Source organism: Elgaria multicarinata, chromosome 9 (genome assembly GCF_023053635.1).
Source record: "Elgaria multicarinata webbii isolate HBS135686 ecotype San Diego chromosome 9, rElgMul1.1.pri, whole genome shotgun sequence".
Taxonomy (NCBI): Eukaryota; Metazoa; Chordata; class Lepidosauria; order Squamata; family Anguidae; genus Elgaria; species Elgaria multicarinata.
Window position 1 is genome coordinate 29419399 of NC_086179.1, and position 18134 is coordinate 29437532.

The following is an 18134-nucleotide window of genomic DNA, read 5'->3' on the forward strand; positions in this document are numbered from 1 at the left end:
ACCCACCTTTTTCCTGAGCTTTTTGAAATTGCCATTCCTAAAGTCCAAAGTATGCATTTGACTAAGCTCAGCTTTCATAGGCATATCTAGCATGAATTCCAAGATGAAATGTTCACTTTCCCATAAGGTTCCTACCACTTTCAAGTCATCTTCCATTTGTTCACTGTTGGTCAGGATTAAGTCCAGAACTGCAGATTCCCTTGTTCCTTCTTCCACCATCTGAGAGATTAAGTTGTCAGCCAGACAACCCAAAAATGTGTTCAATGTTCCATTCTTTGCAGCGTTAGGATACTTGGAAGCCCCTTTCTTACCCTTTACTACTATCACTTGCTTCTGTGAAGGTTTTGTCATCTGTTCCAGAAAAGCACCATCCATGTCTTCCAGCTGGCTCGGTAGTCTATAGTAAATTGCTACAACACTATAACTCTTGTTTCTCCCTGCCTCTATCTTTACCCAGATGCTTTCAACAGCGCTTCCATTCTCAGAATCATGGATTTCCACACAGGTGTATACATTCCTTACATATAACACTACTCTCCTTCTCTTCCCTTTGGGTCTATTCCTTTTGAACAATGTATACCCTTCCCCAGCACAAGCCTGTGATCATTTAATCAAATTCCAGACATTTGCTTTCCCCAAACATTCCACTTTCAATCTTGTTTTCCCATTGTACTTACTTCTGGGCCTCGGTAAGGTCTTCCATTGACAATTTCTGGAGAAGCGTACAGTGGACTTCCACAGAAAGTCTGGAGAAATTTGTCTTTCTGATAAAGATTCGAAAGCCCAAAGTCTGCAATCTGTAAAAGACAAATGTAACAAGATTATGTAGCATAACTTGCTGAAACAGAAGATAGGGAGTGTGACCTATTGGCGAACACTGGCATTAGGAACAAACCAATAGGCCTGGCTGATGATGACTTTTAACACTGGTAAAAACTTTCCCCTATCCGGTTTCTTGATTGTTCCATAGGTTTGCTCACCCCTGTGTTTAGGTTTCACTAGTATAATTTCCCAAATTAATTTCAAAATGGTAGTATGCTGAGTTTGCCCCAGCTTTTGCATGTGCACTGGAAAAGCAATCTTGATGTGATCATATGTATGGTTGCATCAATGTTCTTTTAATTCAGTGTTTCATTGATGTGCACCTATGCACTGGTAAAACAACACACAAAAGGAATCTTGGTACAACTATACATATTTTTTGTGTCATTTTATGAAAGACTCAAATGCACATGCGCATTGGTAAGACTAGTTGCACAAAAGAGTATTGATGCAATCATACGTGCTACCACATCAAGATTGCTTTTATGCAGTATTTTATCAATAGATATGTGCACATTGGTGATGTTGCGGGAGGAGGAGGCATCGAACAGCGAGAGCTGAAATAAACTTGCACAATGCAAAGCTGAGAATAAAAACCTGGAATGATGATGGGTTCTTAATGCATTGATTCAACTCTGGAAACAAGGTTTGATAATTTGGAGCTCCAAAATCCAGGGAGAAACTCAGGTGAACAAAAACAAAATTCCAGAAGCATCCCCAATAGAAGCATATGTCACTTTGAAGTAGACAGAGCTCATATGACTTGGCTTGCAAAACTCTAGGCCTTATAAATTTAGAAAGGATGTCTCCTCCACTGCTACAGCTTCAGTCTGGATTATAGATGCGGAGGACTTGCACTAAAGGACAATTTTAATCTTAAGGAAGAGCTTTTGCTCCACACTCAGGATCTAAGAGATCTATATGTTTGGCTCAAGAAGTAGTTCTTCACTACATCAAATTAGCTAGTGATTCCAAATAATGTTGCCTTCCTCCACAGCAGGTGAACTGGTTTGCTCATTTGGTTGAGTAGCCTGATTTGTTTTTCTAAACAATTCTCTGCACTTAGCAGACATCACAATTTGCTTCTGGCATGCTATAATCAGGATAATGTAAACTAATTTGAAGAGGGTGATACAGTTGTGGTTAAATGGATGGAAGGTCCCACTTTAAGATAGACAACTGGAGTAGGCAGCCTGCGGGGACCTTTCCAGCCCTGCAATTTTTGACCCTTCATTGTCCTGGATTCCATCATATGTAAGATTGATGTGCAACACTGCCATTTTGACTTATGTCACCTTTTAGCATTATCTACTGTATGCAGTCCAGCTATCTCTACTATGTTGGCTGGTACATGTATATGTGTGTTATTGCTCATAACATGGAACTACGGTCTGTAGTGCTTCATCTCATTTCAAATTAATTTGCAATACATCTTTAAAATGAAGTTGGTATCTCAAACCTTCTAGCAATTCTTTGGAAGCAGATGCAGGAGAGAAACTCCGGGCAAATTGAGTTCTGTAAAATCTTCACTGAATCTCATTGGAAGCAGTGGGTGTACGATTGCAAATATATTCTCAGGGTTCAGATTGCAATTAATTGCCTTCAATAAATTCTGCTTTCTTAATAAGTCACCCTGACTGGCTTGCAGGAAGTAAGTCTTAAGCTAAAGAATAGTGGTCTGTCAATCCAAATTTATTTTTTTCAGTATTAGAGTTTGCAGCCTAGTCCATGGAACTAGCTTTAGTTAGAGGAGGTGCTACTGCTAATGTTAGTTCTGATATTGCATGATATCCATGCTTAGAACAATCTGTCCCCCTTATCATCATGCAGTCTACAAAACATGTGGATATCTGCACGCATTTATGAATGTATACAGTTCCGACCAAAAGCAAACTCCTAACAGGCATTCATGTTTTCATTTTGGCCATTCAGGAAAACGTATTTCTATCATGGCCAACTCCCATAATCACAGACTGATGTTTATCAGCTTTTCCCATTAAAGCTGTCATTTTCCCCTCCCCCCACTATGGAAAAAAAATAATAGTAGCCAAGATTCCTTCATGTTCTTGGCACTTAAACGGAGCCAAAGCATTAATTCAAAAAAGGTTTCCCAAACAGGGAAGGGATTGCTGAAAAGCCAGACTTTGTATTCCCTTACCTTCAAGGAAATGACTGTTTCCACTATCTACAATAAACGTGATGAAATTTACTCACTGAGTATGAAGCTTGTACTCCTTCTAAATATTTGGGCTTAGTGTAATCTGACATTGCTCCTACACTTCAGTTTGAACCAGCTGAGAAACTGGACCTGTTCCTACTGACCTTTGGACTAGAAAATGTAGCTGAATTATTGACAAGAGAATACAATGTTCGTGAAACCCAAGATTTGCATGTGGAGTACTTCTAAAGACACATAACTACACTTATAAACACACAGTCAGAGAGACTTCTTGATTTCCTTTGCAGATTGTTGTTTATCTTGTTTCCCTATGCCATTTTCCAATATCCTTTTGTTGTTACTGAATGTGCTTTTTTCTGCTGTGCGCTCTCTCTCTCTCTCTCTCTCTCTCTCTCTCTCCCTTTCCCTTTCTACACCTAAGGATTATCCCAGGAAAATGGAGGGATCGTGCCTGACTGCTCCCGGGATCCCCTGTGTCATTTGCATGCACAGGGATGATCCTGGGAATAATTCCCAGGATAAATGACTGGTATAGACATGCCGTGTGTGTGTGTGCGCGCACGTGCGTGCGTGTAACTGTCAATTGATTTAGGGGGAAAATGACAGTCCTTTGACTTTGGCTTAGGCTTGTTAGTCTTTTAGTTACCCCATGTACAGTTACAGTAAAGATCGTCATTTTTAAATGCCGTTAGGAAATTGTGGGGAAATGTTAGGAGAGCAAAAGAAATGCAGCTTGTTGTAAGGAATGAAGTCAAAGACCCACAATTCTTCCAACTAATAAGAAGAGGAGAAATGTGTAGAGGTGCCTCTGATAGCATAAGCAGCAGCAATTTTACATTGCTCTGTTGAAAGTGAATTTTCCTAAGAGACTTGTACCACAGATTTTGCAGTGTTTAGGGTCTCTCTCTTAGATTTTTGTATTCTTTGTAATGTGGGGCTTCTGCTGCATATGAATTGGCACTACTATAGAAGAACAGTGACATGACTTGATGTCATTGCCCAGTACAGGAGAAAACCAATTGGCCAAAACTCTGTAAGATCCATAGCAATAGTGTGGCCAGGTGAAAAAGTGCATAGGGCTTTGGCAATTTTAATAGTTGTGCAGGGCAGAAAGTTTTATGGAATGTACGCCTGCTGAAATTTCCTCTTCTTCACAACTATTAAAGGTACAGGAGCCTTGCCCTCTTTTGCACCTTCCTACCCTTAAGTAGCAAAGAGGAAGAAATCTTCATTTTTAGGGAATGTGATGACATCACACTCTTGCCACCACTCTCCTACGAAGGATGGAACCAAGAAAAATAATACTGAAAACTAAGTCTGGTTAGTGATTTTGCTCATAGTCTTGCAAACTGGTTACTAAACATTTTCACATGTATATCTGCTTGCATTGATGGGTTACACCCATTCTAAACATTTCTAATATGTAGCATGCTTTGAAAATCACTGGATGAAATGTATTATTTAAGACAAGTTAATGGGATTAGATAGCTTACCAATACAAAAACAGTTCCATTAATTTGCAAAACAGCACATTTCTAGTCTTCTAAAAATATACAGTTACCAATGTTTTTGAAAATGAGGTCTTCCAGATTTCCTCAACTGCACGTCAATAATTTACAAACCCAGATGTGTTTCCTTGCCAACAAATATTGTTTAGTGAAACAGTGGGGAGGGAGATTAATACAGAAACCTGAAAAACCAATTCTAAGCCTATGGTATCAAGGCTAATAGTGGAATTTTGTATGCTATCAAACACTGTAGGCATGCCTCAACAGCATGACAAGTAAGATATAAATGGGGGGGGGGGGAAGTAGGCTTGGTTTGAGAAAATCCAAATTCTGGAACTGTGATGAGAGTAATACTGACTGACTGGCTTCAGACAACATGATAACCAATGGTAGTTTAAATAGTCGAATGTTGTTTATTTAAACCACTGTGGCTTGTCGTGTTGTGTGATGAGAGTTTTTTAACCAGTGGTTGGTTATTTGGCTGAAATAACCAATGCAAATAACCAACACTGTGCAAAGTTGGCTATTAGAACCACTGTTGGTTATTGTATCATATGGAGGGCACCGTTGCTTATGTCCTCGGCCACTATTGGTTATTTCATCAGCCACAAAGTTGCAAGGCCAAAGTGGTGGCTGATAATAAAACAGCACATACTTAAGTGGGATGTTAATTATACATTTTCAAATTATGTCTTCTTGACAACTGCATGAAAAACGTCATTAACAATGAAGAAAATACCAGGTGTTTCATAAACATGGAGCAAGGCCATACACCGCACATGACAGGTACAATATAGTAGCAGAGTTCTAAATCTGATGACATTTATGTCTTGCCTTTCCTCCACAGAATTCAAGGTGACATACATGGTGTGACCAGGGGATGGCACTGATCAGATCCAGACCTGCTTTGAGTTAGCAGAGTTGCAGCATCAGATGCTTTCAGACCATATCCTGGAAAATCTGATGCCAATATAAGAAAAGCTTGCATTGCATAATTAAGCACCTTGTGGCTGCATTTCAACAACAAAATAATCAATGGTGGGTTAATAGTCAATTCCATGGTTGACTATCGAGGGTGTACTGCCCACACAAGATAATTATAATCAACTGCGGTGTGGATTAAGGCCAGAGTCGAGCAGACTATTAGTCAACGGTGTGCTTGATTGACACATCCCCTGCCCTCTCTCCCTCACTCAGTCCTCCCACTAGTATCCCATCAGCCATTGTGAGTTCTGCTGGCTGCACTAGCGTGGGAGCTGCCACTTTGTTCACTCTTGCCAGGGGACTCTGTAGTTGCTGAAAATAACCAAATGTGTGTGACAAAATAGTCAACGTTGCCTGACACATGACACGATAACCAACTATTGTTCAAATAATCAACCCTGCACAGCATTGGTTAATTTCAGCTAAATAACCAACCTTGGTGTGAAAAAATGACACAGGACACAATAACCAAACATTGACTATTTAACCCACCGTTGGTTATCGTGCCGTCCAAACTCAGTCTGTGAGTGTTAAATAGCTCAAGGTGAAATCTGGGAACATCATTAATTTCTCAGAACAGCATCACATATCTCGTCTCATAGCCATTCTTTTTTCCCCCAGAAAGAATGCAAAGGTCATTCCCATGCTTTCGCTAAAGATTTCTGACATAGTTGACATCACCAAAAGCCAATCTAAAAGCTATCATTATGCCTGGAGTTCTAAGGCCATTTCCTAATGAAGGACATGTGCTTCGCTTGAGTTTATTTTGAAACTGCATTTGCTTATTTTTCATAAACGATCAAAAGGATGTTCAGAGTGCTCCAGAGGAGGTACTTGAATCTTGTAGGCCAAGAACATTTTCATGGCCCCAGCAGCCAGCAAAATACCATCTGTAGAGTAAATTGTCTTGTGTGGAGATTCTTCTGTTTCTCCTGTGGGTTGCTATTACTCCTCTTGAAAGGGGAAAAAGACCATGTTCCTTATCTCCAAATAAGGGGGGAAATTGTTTAAATAGTCAGAAAAAATAGTGGCTACATCCTACTTATACATATGCTGAATGGCTCCTGTGACAAAAATAATAATAATCAGACAACAGAAAATACTTTTACCTTGATATTACAATTGTCATCAAGAAGAATATTTTCCAGTTTTAGGTCCCTATGGACGACACCATTCTGAAACAAGAAAGTAATGAAAAGAACATGAGGATGGACAAAAAAAAAAGGATTTGTGGGAGGACTTAATATTGGATGGATTAAAGAAGCAAGCCATCAGGGTGGTCTTTGTATTTACACTTCAGTCTTAACACTTGCAGCCTAGTAACTAGTGACAGGAGATGTATTAGTCACTTGCTGTGTGGTTAAGGGAAGAATGACTAGAATCTGTCCTCCCACAAAGGCTGTAAAACAGCAGGGGAACTCTTTTTCGGAACTTAATTCCAACCCCAATCCTCCCATCACTTTGTGAAAGTAATATATTCTTCCCAGGCACTAGAAAGCAAACTCTCTCAATGTAAGAAAGGCCTTACAAAAGGTCCAGCTCTTTCAGTGTCTCTGCCTTTTAGGCTTGATTATAAGTTATATCCTTAAGAGACTGCACATCATTTCAAACGTTAGGATTAATACCTAACAAGTTCTGCTCACATCACAGCTTCTTAAAATGTGTTAAAATTAAAGTATACAGAAATTGTAGTAGATTTTCTGTGTTGTAAAGTGGGAAAGATGAAAACGAACCTCAGTTAAAATGATCTTTAAGGAAAAAGAGCTGATTTAAATCTTTTCTTTATATGGCTCACAGTCATTGCACCTATAGAACAAAACCTGTCTTAATACTAACGCAGATTAAACCCATCTTTCAAATATATCTTTGTATTTTAAGAGCCTTTAAAAAAAACTGATTTTTGTGTGTGTAATGATTTAGAACTCTGGTTTTTCTCTACAGAGCTGTTGGAGGGGTCTTCCTTCACACATGCCCTTTCTATAGTAAAGGTTTGCAGTTTTTTGTACATGTTGTGCTCCCTACTACATAGTGCGTATCTGAAGCAATTTATGACAGCATGATCAGCCTTGAATATATAAAACAATATATGGGACTACTTCAGCATGATATATACACATTTGAAGCCACCCTCTATCTGCTCTGGCACAGTTTTGCATCTCAGTCGCCTATGCTTTGGGTATATAGGAAACAGCACACAAAGAAAACTTAATCACAAGAATACTCAAGATGTCAAATCCGGCTCAATTGCTTTGCTCACCTTATGGCAGTAATGCACAGCAGAGACAATTTGCCGGAAGAAGTGTCTTGTCTCCCGCTCATTCAGCCTTCTCCTCTCGCTAATATAATCATACAATTCCCCTTTGCTTGCATACTCCATGATGATCACAATTTTATCTTTGTTCTCAAACACTGTAGATGAAAACAAAACACAAAAAACCCTGCACTTTTGATTCATTACAAGTAAACATAAGAAGCACATATGATCAGTCTTGAAAAGAAGGGAAACTGTGCTGTTCCCCTCTTTAATTCCTACCCTGCTGCAGCCCATGTACATGGATGAACAGATTGGTCTATTTCTCATCTGTATCAATTTCACACGTGTTTAATTCACAAGTTCATTCTGTCCCATTTCTGTACTGTGATTTTAAAAGAAGTCTGCATGAAAAGTCATATTAAAATACATATTTTTGAATGTATTTTCTCACAAAATACACATCTAGAAATGCATTTCATCTCAAAGTACACATTTCTATATGTAACATATCCTAAAATATGTGTTTTATACATCTTGGTTCATTTTTGAAATGAGACTGTATCACAAAATTTGGGAAGGGGGTAATCCAAAAGCCACCTGCACATTAGTCTGGGAGATGCAGATCAGGTCAATTTGCTTTGAAATATGGACCAAATTAAAACTTTAAGCATCCCTAGGTGCCTTCCACCGCCCTTTAAAGCTGAGAACAGCAGTCAGTGTTGCTTTGTATTGGTTTTCCAGGCACAGAAACATAGAGCAACATGACAGCAGCTTGCACTTCTGCACTCTTTCTCCTCTCTCTTTTGCATACATACACAAGACAGAGAGAGATGAAAGTATCGAGTAGTGATTGTTAAGGAATTAAGTGGAATTTACACTGGATGCTGAAGGCACTATAGGAATATAATTAACTACCAATTAGGGACGTGCATTTGATTCAGCTAAAGCTTAAGCCAAACCGGACCATTAGTGGTGCTTCCCAAAGCTAAGTGGACTTCCCGCCAAAGTGACCCAAGCTGAAGCTGGATCCTGCATGTGGCTTCATTCACAATTCTGCTTCGGGGGAAAAGACAGCATGTCTCCTAAAATAGAATCTTTTGCTTTCATTTTTCTAAATAATGATGGTGGAGGGAGTTGAAAGACAGACAGGTCCACCTTCTAATAATAGGACAAATTTTACCAGGGGCTCTCCCATCGCTGTGCTTTGAGGGAGTGTACAGATGGGGCCATGAGATGTACATCCTTCTAAGGCTACCAGGCCTATGAAAAAAAGCCTTAAACTGGCTTCTAGTCATAATCCTTAGTTCCTGCACCTGTCCCTCTGAAACTCTGCAGGTCTCATGCTTGGAGACAACTCTATGATGTGTGCCATTTTCATACAAATTTCACCCAAAATCACATGGCAAGGAAAGGAAAAGCAAATCACTAACCAGCCATCCAAATTTGAGAACTCCCCTTCCACATAAACTGCTGCACCTATTCTTTAGAAACTTTGCAGTATTCTTACTTAGGGCTACCTCTAGGCTGCCATTTTCAGAAGTGGCATGTAATCCATATATGCAAGGCCTGGATTACCTGCTGATGTATTCAAAATAGGCAAAATTCAAAATAACAGGCTTTGTGGGTCACCTTGCACAAAAATTGAGAACAATTAAAGCAATTTTTCATAATGAAATAGGAATATAAATGTCTATAAGCCTTTTAGTTTGAACTTTTATGCATGGTTTTAATCTAGGTTTTATTGTTTTCTGCTGCTACTGTTTTATTTTTATGTTATCAATCATGGTTTCATTTTTGTGTACTATTTTAAATTTGTTAGCGACTCTAAAAAATATTTGTCTGAAGAGCAGGGGATAGATTCCTTAAATAAACAAACAAACAAACCATTTCAAACAAGCAGTCAGCTCTGATCACTTTTCTTAGTTGCTATAATCAGTCAACTCTGATCACTAGCATTAGCTGCTATAGAATATTTTTATTTCTCCATCTACAATCTACCGGATACATAGGAAACAGGCTGAGGTTTTCTAGGAAGGAATTAACCTTTTTAAAATATCCTTTGTGACCACATCAGCAAGGAAGGCTCCTATAACCGTTTTTCATTTTTGCATGAATTTCAGTATACAGCGATATCTCCTTGAGAAAAGACTGTGTTTGGCAGTTCTTCCATGCTAATTAGATTTTCCTTCACTGATATAAGTAGCCTTAGCACAACCAGTATGCTGCTGTAAGGCAACTTTAGGAGAGCTCCATCAGTGGGAATTTGAAGAAGGTTAAATACAAAGATGTAGCTCTCAACTCTAAGGTTGCAGTTTCATTCTTACGATTTGTCATGTATCACTTGATCACTAATTTGTATATGACAAAGTAGTTCTTTCTATCTCATTAAAATGTTCAGCAAAACAGCGTGTGTGTGTGTGTGTGTGTGTGTGTGTGTGTGTGAGAGAGAGAGAGAGAGAGAGAGAGAGAGAGAGAGAGAGAGAGAGAGAGCACACTAGAAAGCAGCCAGATAAACACTGGCTGCTGACTAGTCGATTACCTAACTGCTTATGAAGCACTGGTTCGTTCCAGTGATTTCATCCTCATTAACAATGAACTTTGGAAACCATATGAGCTGTCTCTGGATGGATTACATTGTGGCATCCTCTCCAAATTCGACAGGCTGAAGTTTTCTAGAGAGGAACTAACGTTATTAAAATGGCCTTACTGACAACATTAACAGGAAAGGCTTCTATAACTGTAAAGATACATTTTCTAACAAATCAATGATATGCTATATAGGCCCACAAAAAGTACCTTACTGGAAAAGTATATTGGCCATCATTCACTCTAGAGTAGTTCAACTGAATAAATGGATTGTAGTCACTGGGCATGTCTATACCATGCTTTTTTCCTGTGGTCGTCCCTAGATCGTCCAGCAGATCATGGAGGCAGGCAGGGACGACTGCTTCCCCAGTTACCCCGATTTTTCCTGCTGTCCTAGGACCATCCCAAGGATCACAACTGGTCTACTGCATGCTCCCAGGGCCTGAAACAGGCACAGAACCGTGTGGGGTGGCTCTGTGCCCATGGGGGCAGCAATTTCACCATCCCCAAACCATTTTTTGGGGGCAAGTGAGCGCAGGGCTTCCTTTCTGGGGGGAAAAATGGCAGCTGTGACATTCCTCCTTACTTCCTGGACGTTGTGCTGCCATTTGGATGCTGGGGGAGGATCACAGAAGCAGGTAAGTCCACGATTCTCCCCCTTTCCCTCCTTCTACACCCTTAGGTGTAGACAAGTCCACTGATTGAAATTTTTGTGCCACTGAAGCTTACAAGCACACTCTTTTTTTTTTTTTACTTAATTAATTACTTAAAGATACCATATAAGAACATACTGGGAGCTGCTCTATACAAGAATATACCAGGAGCTACCCTACATCAGACCATTTATCTAAGTACTATCTTTTGAGTGGCAACAGCTCTTCAAAATTTATAGCAGATATCTTTTCTGGCCCAGCTGCCCTAAATCCTTCAGTTGGTGATGCCCACAATGGAACCTTGGACTTTATACATGCAAAGCAAATGCTCTACCACAGAGGTATGGTCTCTCTACAATTAGGTCCATGCAAGTCTTCTGGAGAGGCATTTCCACCGGGTAACCATTTGTACCACATCATCTCTGCGAAATTGATATATCACAACAATGCTCATGTCATGCCATATTTTGTAACACTGAACTGAAAGAGGTTTTGATATTCCTTAAATCTCTACATGAAGTTATTTAGGTATAGTATTATTTACTACAAATAATAATAATGAGGTAAATAAATACCCTTCCCTGCTAAGACATAAACTTTAAGCTGATGATAAACAATTTGTTTCAGTATAACTATTTGAAATGCTTGGCTCACTTTGTATTTTTATTCTGTTTGATTTATGACCTGTCACTCTAATGCAGGTTATTCTAAAGCTGGCCAGCTTCTAAAGTCTGTATAGTTGCTGCCACCACCTACTGCACAGAAACAAATTTAATGAGGAACGGCTGCTTGGCTTTTTTGGCTTGCTAAAATGGAAATGCTAGACAACATTACCCCATTACACAACTGGGAGTCAGCGACTATGATGCATAGCAGATGACTTAAAATAGGTGTTATTAACCTGTCCACCTGAGCTTACTGTGGACCAAAAATCTCTGTTTTAGTGCGATTTCATTACTTCAGGAGCCTTATAGGTAACTTCTCCTCCAGGATAGGATGTAGAGAGTGTGTAAGAGAGTACCTAATAAGGCAGGTCTGTAATTTCCACTCCCTAGAAATTTAGCCTTTCCACTGGGGTAAAAACCATAGTCCTTCAGCTGTGGATGCAATTGCCCTGTGTGCAATTGGAGCATCTCACTGGGCACTGAAGTATTTTCAGTCTCTGGACTGGTCCCAGCCAGCCATTCTGGCCATTGGGCCATTCTAGACAGGAAGACCTATAAAGGGCTTCCTCTTTGGGCTGGGATTTTGCTTGAGTAACAACACTCTTCATGGCTCTGCTGTGTTTTTTGGCTCTGACTCTTGGCTTGGTCCCTCAGTTCTGATTCCCTGGCACAACTCCATGCTCCTGGTTTCCGGTCTCTGGCTATCTTCTGACAGCTGCCTACAGCTCAGCCATGAAAACCCTGAGCATGCTGTTCCTACTTCAGTTTCCAATATGTTTTCTATCGCCACCATCCCATTCTGCCACCCAAATCCTTAGCAAAAACATAATGTTCTTTGAAAAAGAATCCTATCTTGGAGGAAGAATAAATTTTGCAATGTGAATAAATATATACAACTTTGCTTATTTTACTCTGACCACAGAATTTGGTTTTCCTTGGTTTAGCCCCTGGTTGAACTTGCAGAACAAATAAATATTGTTTGTAAATACCAGGGTTCAGATGTTATTTAACTGCTATGTTTGCAGGCAAGACTACATTTAATTCCACACAAAGAGAAGTCAGAAGGGGAAAAGGCTGCAATAAAGGCCCAAAATGTGATAGAATTCTCCTGCAGAATGTGATATATAGTATGCCCTATCCAGTCTCATGGACCTTTCCAAAAGGCAAATAGGTCTTTATGCAACAAGAAGAAAGTGTTGAATTTCAAACATTTAATCTATTTAAAATCTATTTATATTTGTTTTGGTGTGTGCTTGTTGTTTTGTATTCCTCATTTCTGGACAGCTAATTGAAACTGTATCTTTTGGCTTGGAATTTTATTAAAAGATAAATAATGTAAAACTGGGAAAGAACTTAAATTCTCTCTACCAAACGATGTGTCTGCACCAAATAACGTTTTGTAACATCTTCTTTCTCAACCCATTATTTTCCAGCCTGTTCTACTATCATAATAACGCATGGATTTAATATATATATTTAACTATATTTAGAAGGCTTGAAATGATGAGCTCAGCTTCTATTCAGAGCTCTAAACCTTGCAGAGAACCTTGCTAGCACAGAGATTTCTCTCTGGATCTGCCTGTTCAGCGCTCTGGAATTCCACTGCATCCAATGAGGCATAATATTCCTCTTCAAAACACACTTGTTCATAAAAAAAGAGAGAAAGTCTTGTGAAGCATGCTGAAAACGTATAATCAAACCATTTTTAATGTGAAAAGCTGAAAACTGTATATGTACATTGAACGCAGCCTAAGAGAAACAAATTTAAAAAGCTCCTTACTCTTTTGCCAAGGTCTTTTTACATGTTGGCTAGATCTTTTACAATTGTTTGTTTGTGTATGTGTAGGATGGAACTAAAAGTTAACATGTGTCCCATTTTATTTCTGTTTCTGAGATCCTAAAGTGAGATTGAAAGCTACAGTTGTACAGTATTTTTAAATAATAATAATAATAATAATAATAATAATAATAATAATAATAATAATAATAATAATAATAATGGACATCCACCTTGAGGGCTGATTGCTTTCCGTTTACATGTAACCTCAGGATAAGAATTTTAGTTTGTTGTTTTAAGACTGGCAGCCAATCTCTTCACATTGGAACCATCTGAATTCTCCTCATGCCTTTGCTCTATATCAGAGCAATCTCCTAAATTAGTTCCAGTGTGTTGACATTCCTTCCATCTGGTGTCTTTCCATACAGTGGTATTTTTATTACCCTCCTTACAGCAGCAGACAGAAGTACCTTTGCAATGATACAAAGTGCTCTTTTATTAAAGGTCAGCCAAATCAGAGCAGCAAGTGAGTTTGTCTTTAATTTTAGGGACACGGGATAGAATAACCTTTTCATTCACTAAAATCATCTGAAAACAATTCAGGGTTCTTTCAGATGAGGTTTTTATCCTGCAGTTGCCCTGCCTCAAGCATGGAGGGGAGAGGAGGGAGAGAGAGATGACTTCACCTTCCATTTGTAACCCTCCCGTGTTTTGTCTTTTTTTCTTGCCTATTCCTCCTTTTCCTATTAAGGAGGAAAAGATGCAATAGATGCACAATTGATCAGTAGTGCTAGGAGCTGGAAAACAATTTTTTAAGAACTCAAATCCACTGCATCCCATCTTCTGAGATCTCTGTACGACAACTAGGTGAGAAAGCCCTATGTAATTGGCCCAGAAATATTCAAAGTGACAAAGAATCTCAGCACAGGGAAGTGACTCTCATAGCATTAATACTTTTTATTACAATATTTGAATGCTGCTTTTCAACCATAATGGTTCTCAAAGCAGTCCACAATAATATACTTAGATTTATAGGCAGTTGATATAAACATCATAATGACAGATCTCATAAAATGTATCCAGGCAATAGAGAAGATACTTCCTGAATTTTATTTTACTTCTGGTTCGAGAGAATTCCTGAGACAGGAAAAATGAGTGTATAAATGGGGCCTAGCTTTGGGAGACCCATGCTAGGCCTCCCTGTCTCACAGTGTATGACATCAATTGAAATATTTTTAGAAAACAAGGCAAATTGCCAGATTTTCCCCACCTCCATAGCCTGGATTTCTTACAACAAGCAGTATTATTTAGGTGTTAAATTATACTGAATGCAAGGAAGTCAAGGACTGTGGAGCGTGAGACTCTGGAGGTTAGTTTAGTTTATACTATTTTCATTCCTAATCACTAGCCTCTAGGAAAATCTATATTATAATCTTGGGCGTTATCAAATATAAACAATGGAAATAATATATTGAAAAGTCAAAGGTTGAAATAAAAAGAAAGTTAATTAGACAATTGTTGTCAGATAGTATTGTTAGTTGAAGTAGCAAAATCAAACCACTAGCTTTCTGCACAAAGTACATTAAGTCTAATCTCCAAAGATTGCCATATCCAAGATTTTTGCTTGTTTTGATAGGAATATTGTAGATATGCAGATGCCAATGAAAAGCAACTTCTAATTCAGGCTATGGACATTCTGGATGGAACTCTGTATACTTTTGCATTTCTTTTAAATTCAGGATGATAATACTGGGAATTGTTCAATATATCTTTCTCATAGAGTTGAATCCAGTTTTAGTCATACTTAGGCCATAGCTAGACGGGGCTTTATCCCAGGGCGAACCCCAGAATCCCGGAATCAGGGAGGGATCATCCCTTCCTTGCCCCAGGATTTAGCCCTCGCCTTTGGCCTCGGTTTTTCCATGGTCCCGGGCTGAGCCTGAGACCGCAGGACGTGTGGCCAAGTGCCACGGGTTGACCTGGCTCCATGCGATTCCTCACGAGGAGCCAGGAGTTGCGCCTATCTGGGGTAGGGTGGGGGGAGCGAGGAAAATAATTTAAATTTAAAAAAAACACTTACCTTTAGCACTGCTACCTCTTTTTTTAAAAAATGGCGGATGCGACGCCTCTCCTGCTGAGGTTGTCGCATGTCACGTGTAGACAGAGGAGGGATCTCGCGAGAAACACATTGCGGGATCTTCCCTCCTCCGTTGCAGGCTAAACGGTAGGTCTAGCTAAGGCCTTAGAGTAGACTTCAGTTAGTCATGACTAAGGGCCAAATTAAATGTTACTTCTATTACACAGTGTACAGCAGCCCTTTCTCCTTGTTTCTTACTGCCTTGGTTTGAATTAGGATCACCACAGGCCAGGAGGGGAGGTTTAAACTTTTCTCTGCAGCCACTTCTTTCCTCATGCATACATGCCCCAGCACAGGGGTTTTAACAAACCTAAAACCCTTTTTTTTAAAGCACCCATGCAGGAGGTACTGGCTGGGAAATGCTGGAAGTTGTAGGGGAAAGCTGGAAGTTGTAGGACATGCATGGGATTGCGCCTTAAATGATTTATATCTCAGTCCCACTTTGAAGTTCAGCCCCACTGACTTCAGTGTTATTTCCTTATTTCCCATCTTTCTTCCATGATGGATCCCAAGGCATTGTACATAGGGGTCCTAGGCAGCCTCTCTTTCAGGCATTGATCAGACCCAGACAAGCTTAATGTCGGGATCATGATTAAAATTAGGTTGAGCATCATGTGCCCTCAGACCATGCCCTGGGACTTATAAATTCATTTTTTGCTGTATTATACAATTCATAGTACCTTTTGAAAAGTGCCTTTGCATTTTTCACACAGATTCTATCTTATTTATTTCTTAACTGCCTCTTCCTCTGGATTAAGGCAGGGAACAACATAAAATACAAAAATATTATAAAATATATAAAACTGATTAAAACATATAAAACTATTACATTGTTAAAAACAGCCAGAATTCTTAAAATTTGACCGGGTAGGCCTGCCAGAAGAGATCAGTCTTTATAGCTTTTTTATATCCAAAAATACTGTTGAGTTGGCGAACCTCTCCCGGCAGGCCATTCCGCAATCTGGGAGCGGCAGGAGAGAAGGTTCTCTGGGTAACCTTTGTCAATCTAGGTTTAGCTGACTAGAGTAAATTCTTCCCAGAGGACCAGAGCATGCGGGGCGGATTGTACGGGACAAGGTGATCTCACAGATAACCTGGACCCAAATCATGTAGGGCTTTAAAGGTAATAACCAACACTTTATACAAATATATCTTCATACAATGGAAGTAAGGAGGACATTTACAGGGTTGAAACTAGTCTTCAGATACTATGCTCCTTACAAATATTTATGGTACTTCTAAATGAGGAATTTATTATGCAATCAGCCTGCCTCATTCATGGAATGTTATGGTTAGTAGAAATTCAGATATCATCGTCTTCTGTTTGTAACTACCTTGTGTTTTCACACTGCTGCTTCTTCTTTTTTTATCTTACCACAAAATTCGTTAAGAAGGAACAGATAGGATAACTGCACAGTGTCAATTAGTAGTGCTAGGAACCGTCCTTATGTTAGCACCCTTAGTTCACATAATGTTGCTAGTAGGCCTGTACATGAATAAGACTCTGCAGATTATAATCTTTTCAAGTTTTAAACTTGTATAAAGTACTGCCAGACGGGACATTTTTCTGAGGTTAGTATGTCCATAGAATAATGTTTCCGTTCAAATGAATATAGGGCTTGGAGGGGGAGGGGTTGTAAATATATATTTTAAGGGCTTTGCTTTTTAAGTTAAAATTTATGCCCTGAAAATCAGAACAATTCTGGAAAAGTCAGCTTAATCCACCCAGTTCTTAAAAATTACTTGAAAGCATTTCCCTTCCAGCTGCAGTCGAAAGACTGCCAATTACTGTCCTGTGGAGAGGATGGAATTTCTTCTGACTCCGAATTAGAGGTCTGCTCTTTGCAGATAATGCGGGAGATAAATTCATTTTGATCAAGTTACAAAAAGAATTCTGAAACTAGAAAGCCTGTTTACATACATGTGGATTTGGCTACCATTGAAAACGGGTGGTTTGTGTTGACACTGAGTTGACAAATGCAGAGGTTAATCACCTTTAGCCAAACAAGGTCAAAAGGATAACAAAACATGGGTCCTGTTTAAAGGAAACACGTGTTTGGAATCCTGATATAACCACCTTCCAGCAAAAGAATAGTGCCCAGAAGACTCAATGCGAACATTAAATAAGTAGTTTTCAATCTTTTCAGATGCAAGACTCTTCCCAACTCCATTCTTCAATATGGGACCCATGATTACTGTTCCCCCTGATCTTTTTGACCATTTGTGGGGGTTATGAGTAAAAAGGAATTACTTAGAAAACCAGGAAAGGCAGGAGAAATTACTGAAAAATTTTTGATCAGTGGTCCTGCCTCAGATCAAGAAGAGGAACTACTGAAGTTCCTGAAATTCTCTATGTGAGGCCCAAACTAAGCGTTCTGCTAATCAGCAGAGCTATACGTGATTGGCTTAGTTACCTCTATGTAAGTGTGCACTGCCCTGATTCAGATCAGGACCATGACAATTCCGAAGGGGAGATTTAAGCTTTCCCCCCTCTGTTTTTGTGCCAGAATTCCCCCCCCCACACACACACACAGAATGGAGGGTGGTAAAAAAAAACTTCTGATGGAGA

The 18134-nt window shown here is 39.4% G+C and overlaps 1 protein-coding gene across 1 annotated transcript in view; it reads right to left on the minus strand.

The window, feature by feature from the left end:
* Positions 1 to 18134, minus strand: part of NUAK1 (NUAK family kinase 1) — a 58994-nt gene that overhangs the window by 6062 nt on the left and 34798 nt on the right. Inside the window, exons 3-5 of the mRNA XM_063133415.1 lie at positions 7751 to 7902; positions 6603 to 6668; positions 678 to 797 (exon numbers count right to left, since the gene is read on the minus strand). Of these exons, the coding sequence (XP_062989485.1) occupies positions 678 to 797; positions 6603 to 6668; positions 7751 to 7902 (338 nt within the window). The remainder of the gene's footprint in view (positions 1 to 677; positions 798 to 6602; positions 6669 to 7750; positions 7903 to 18134) is intronic.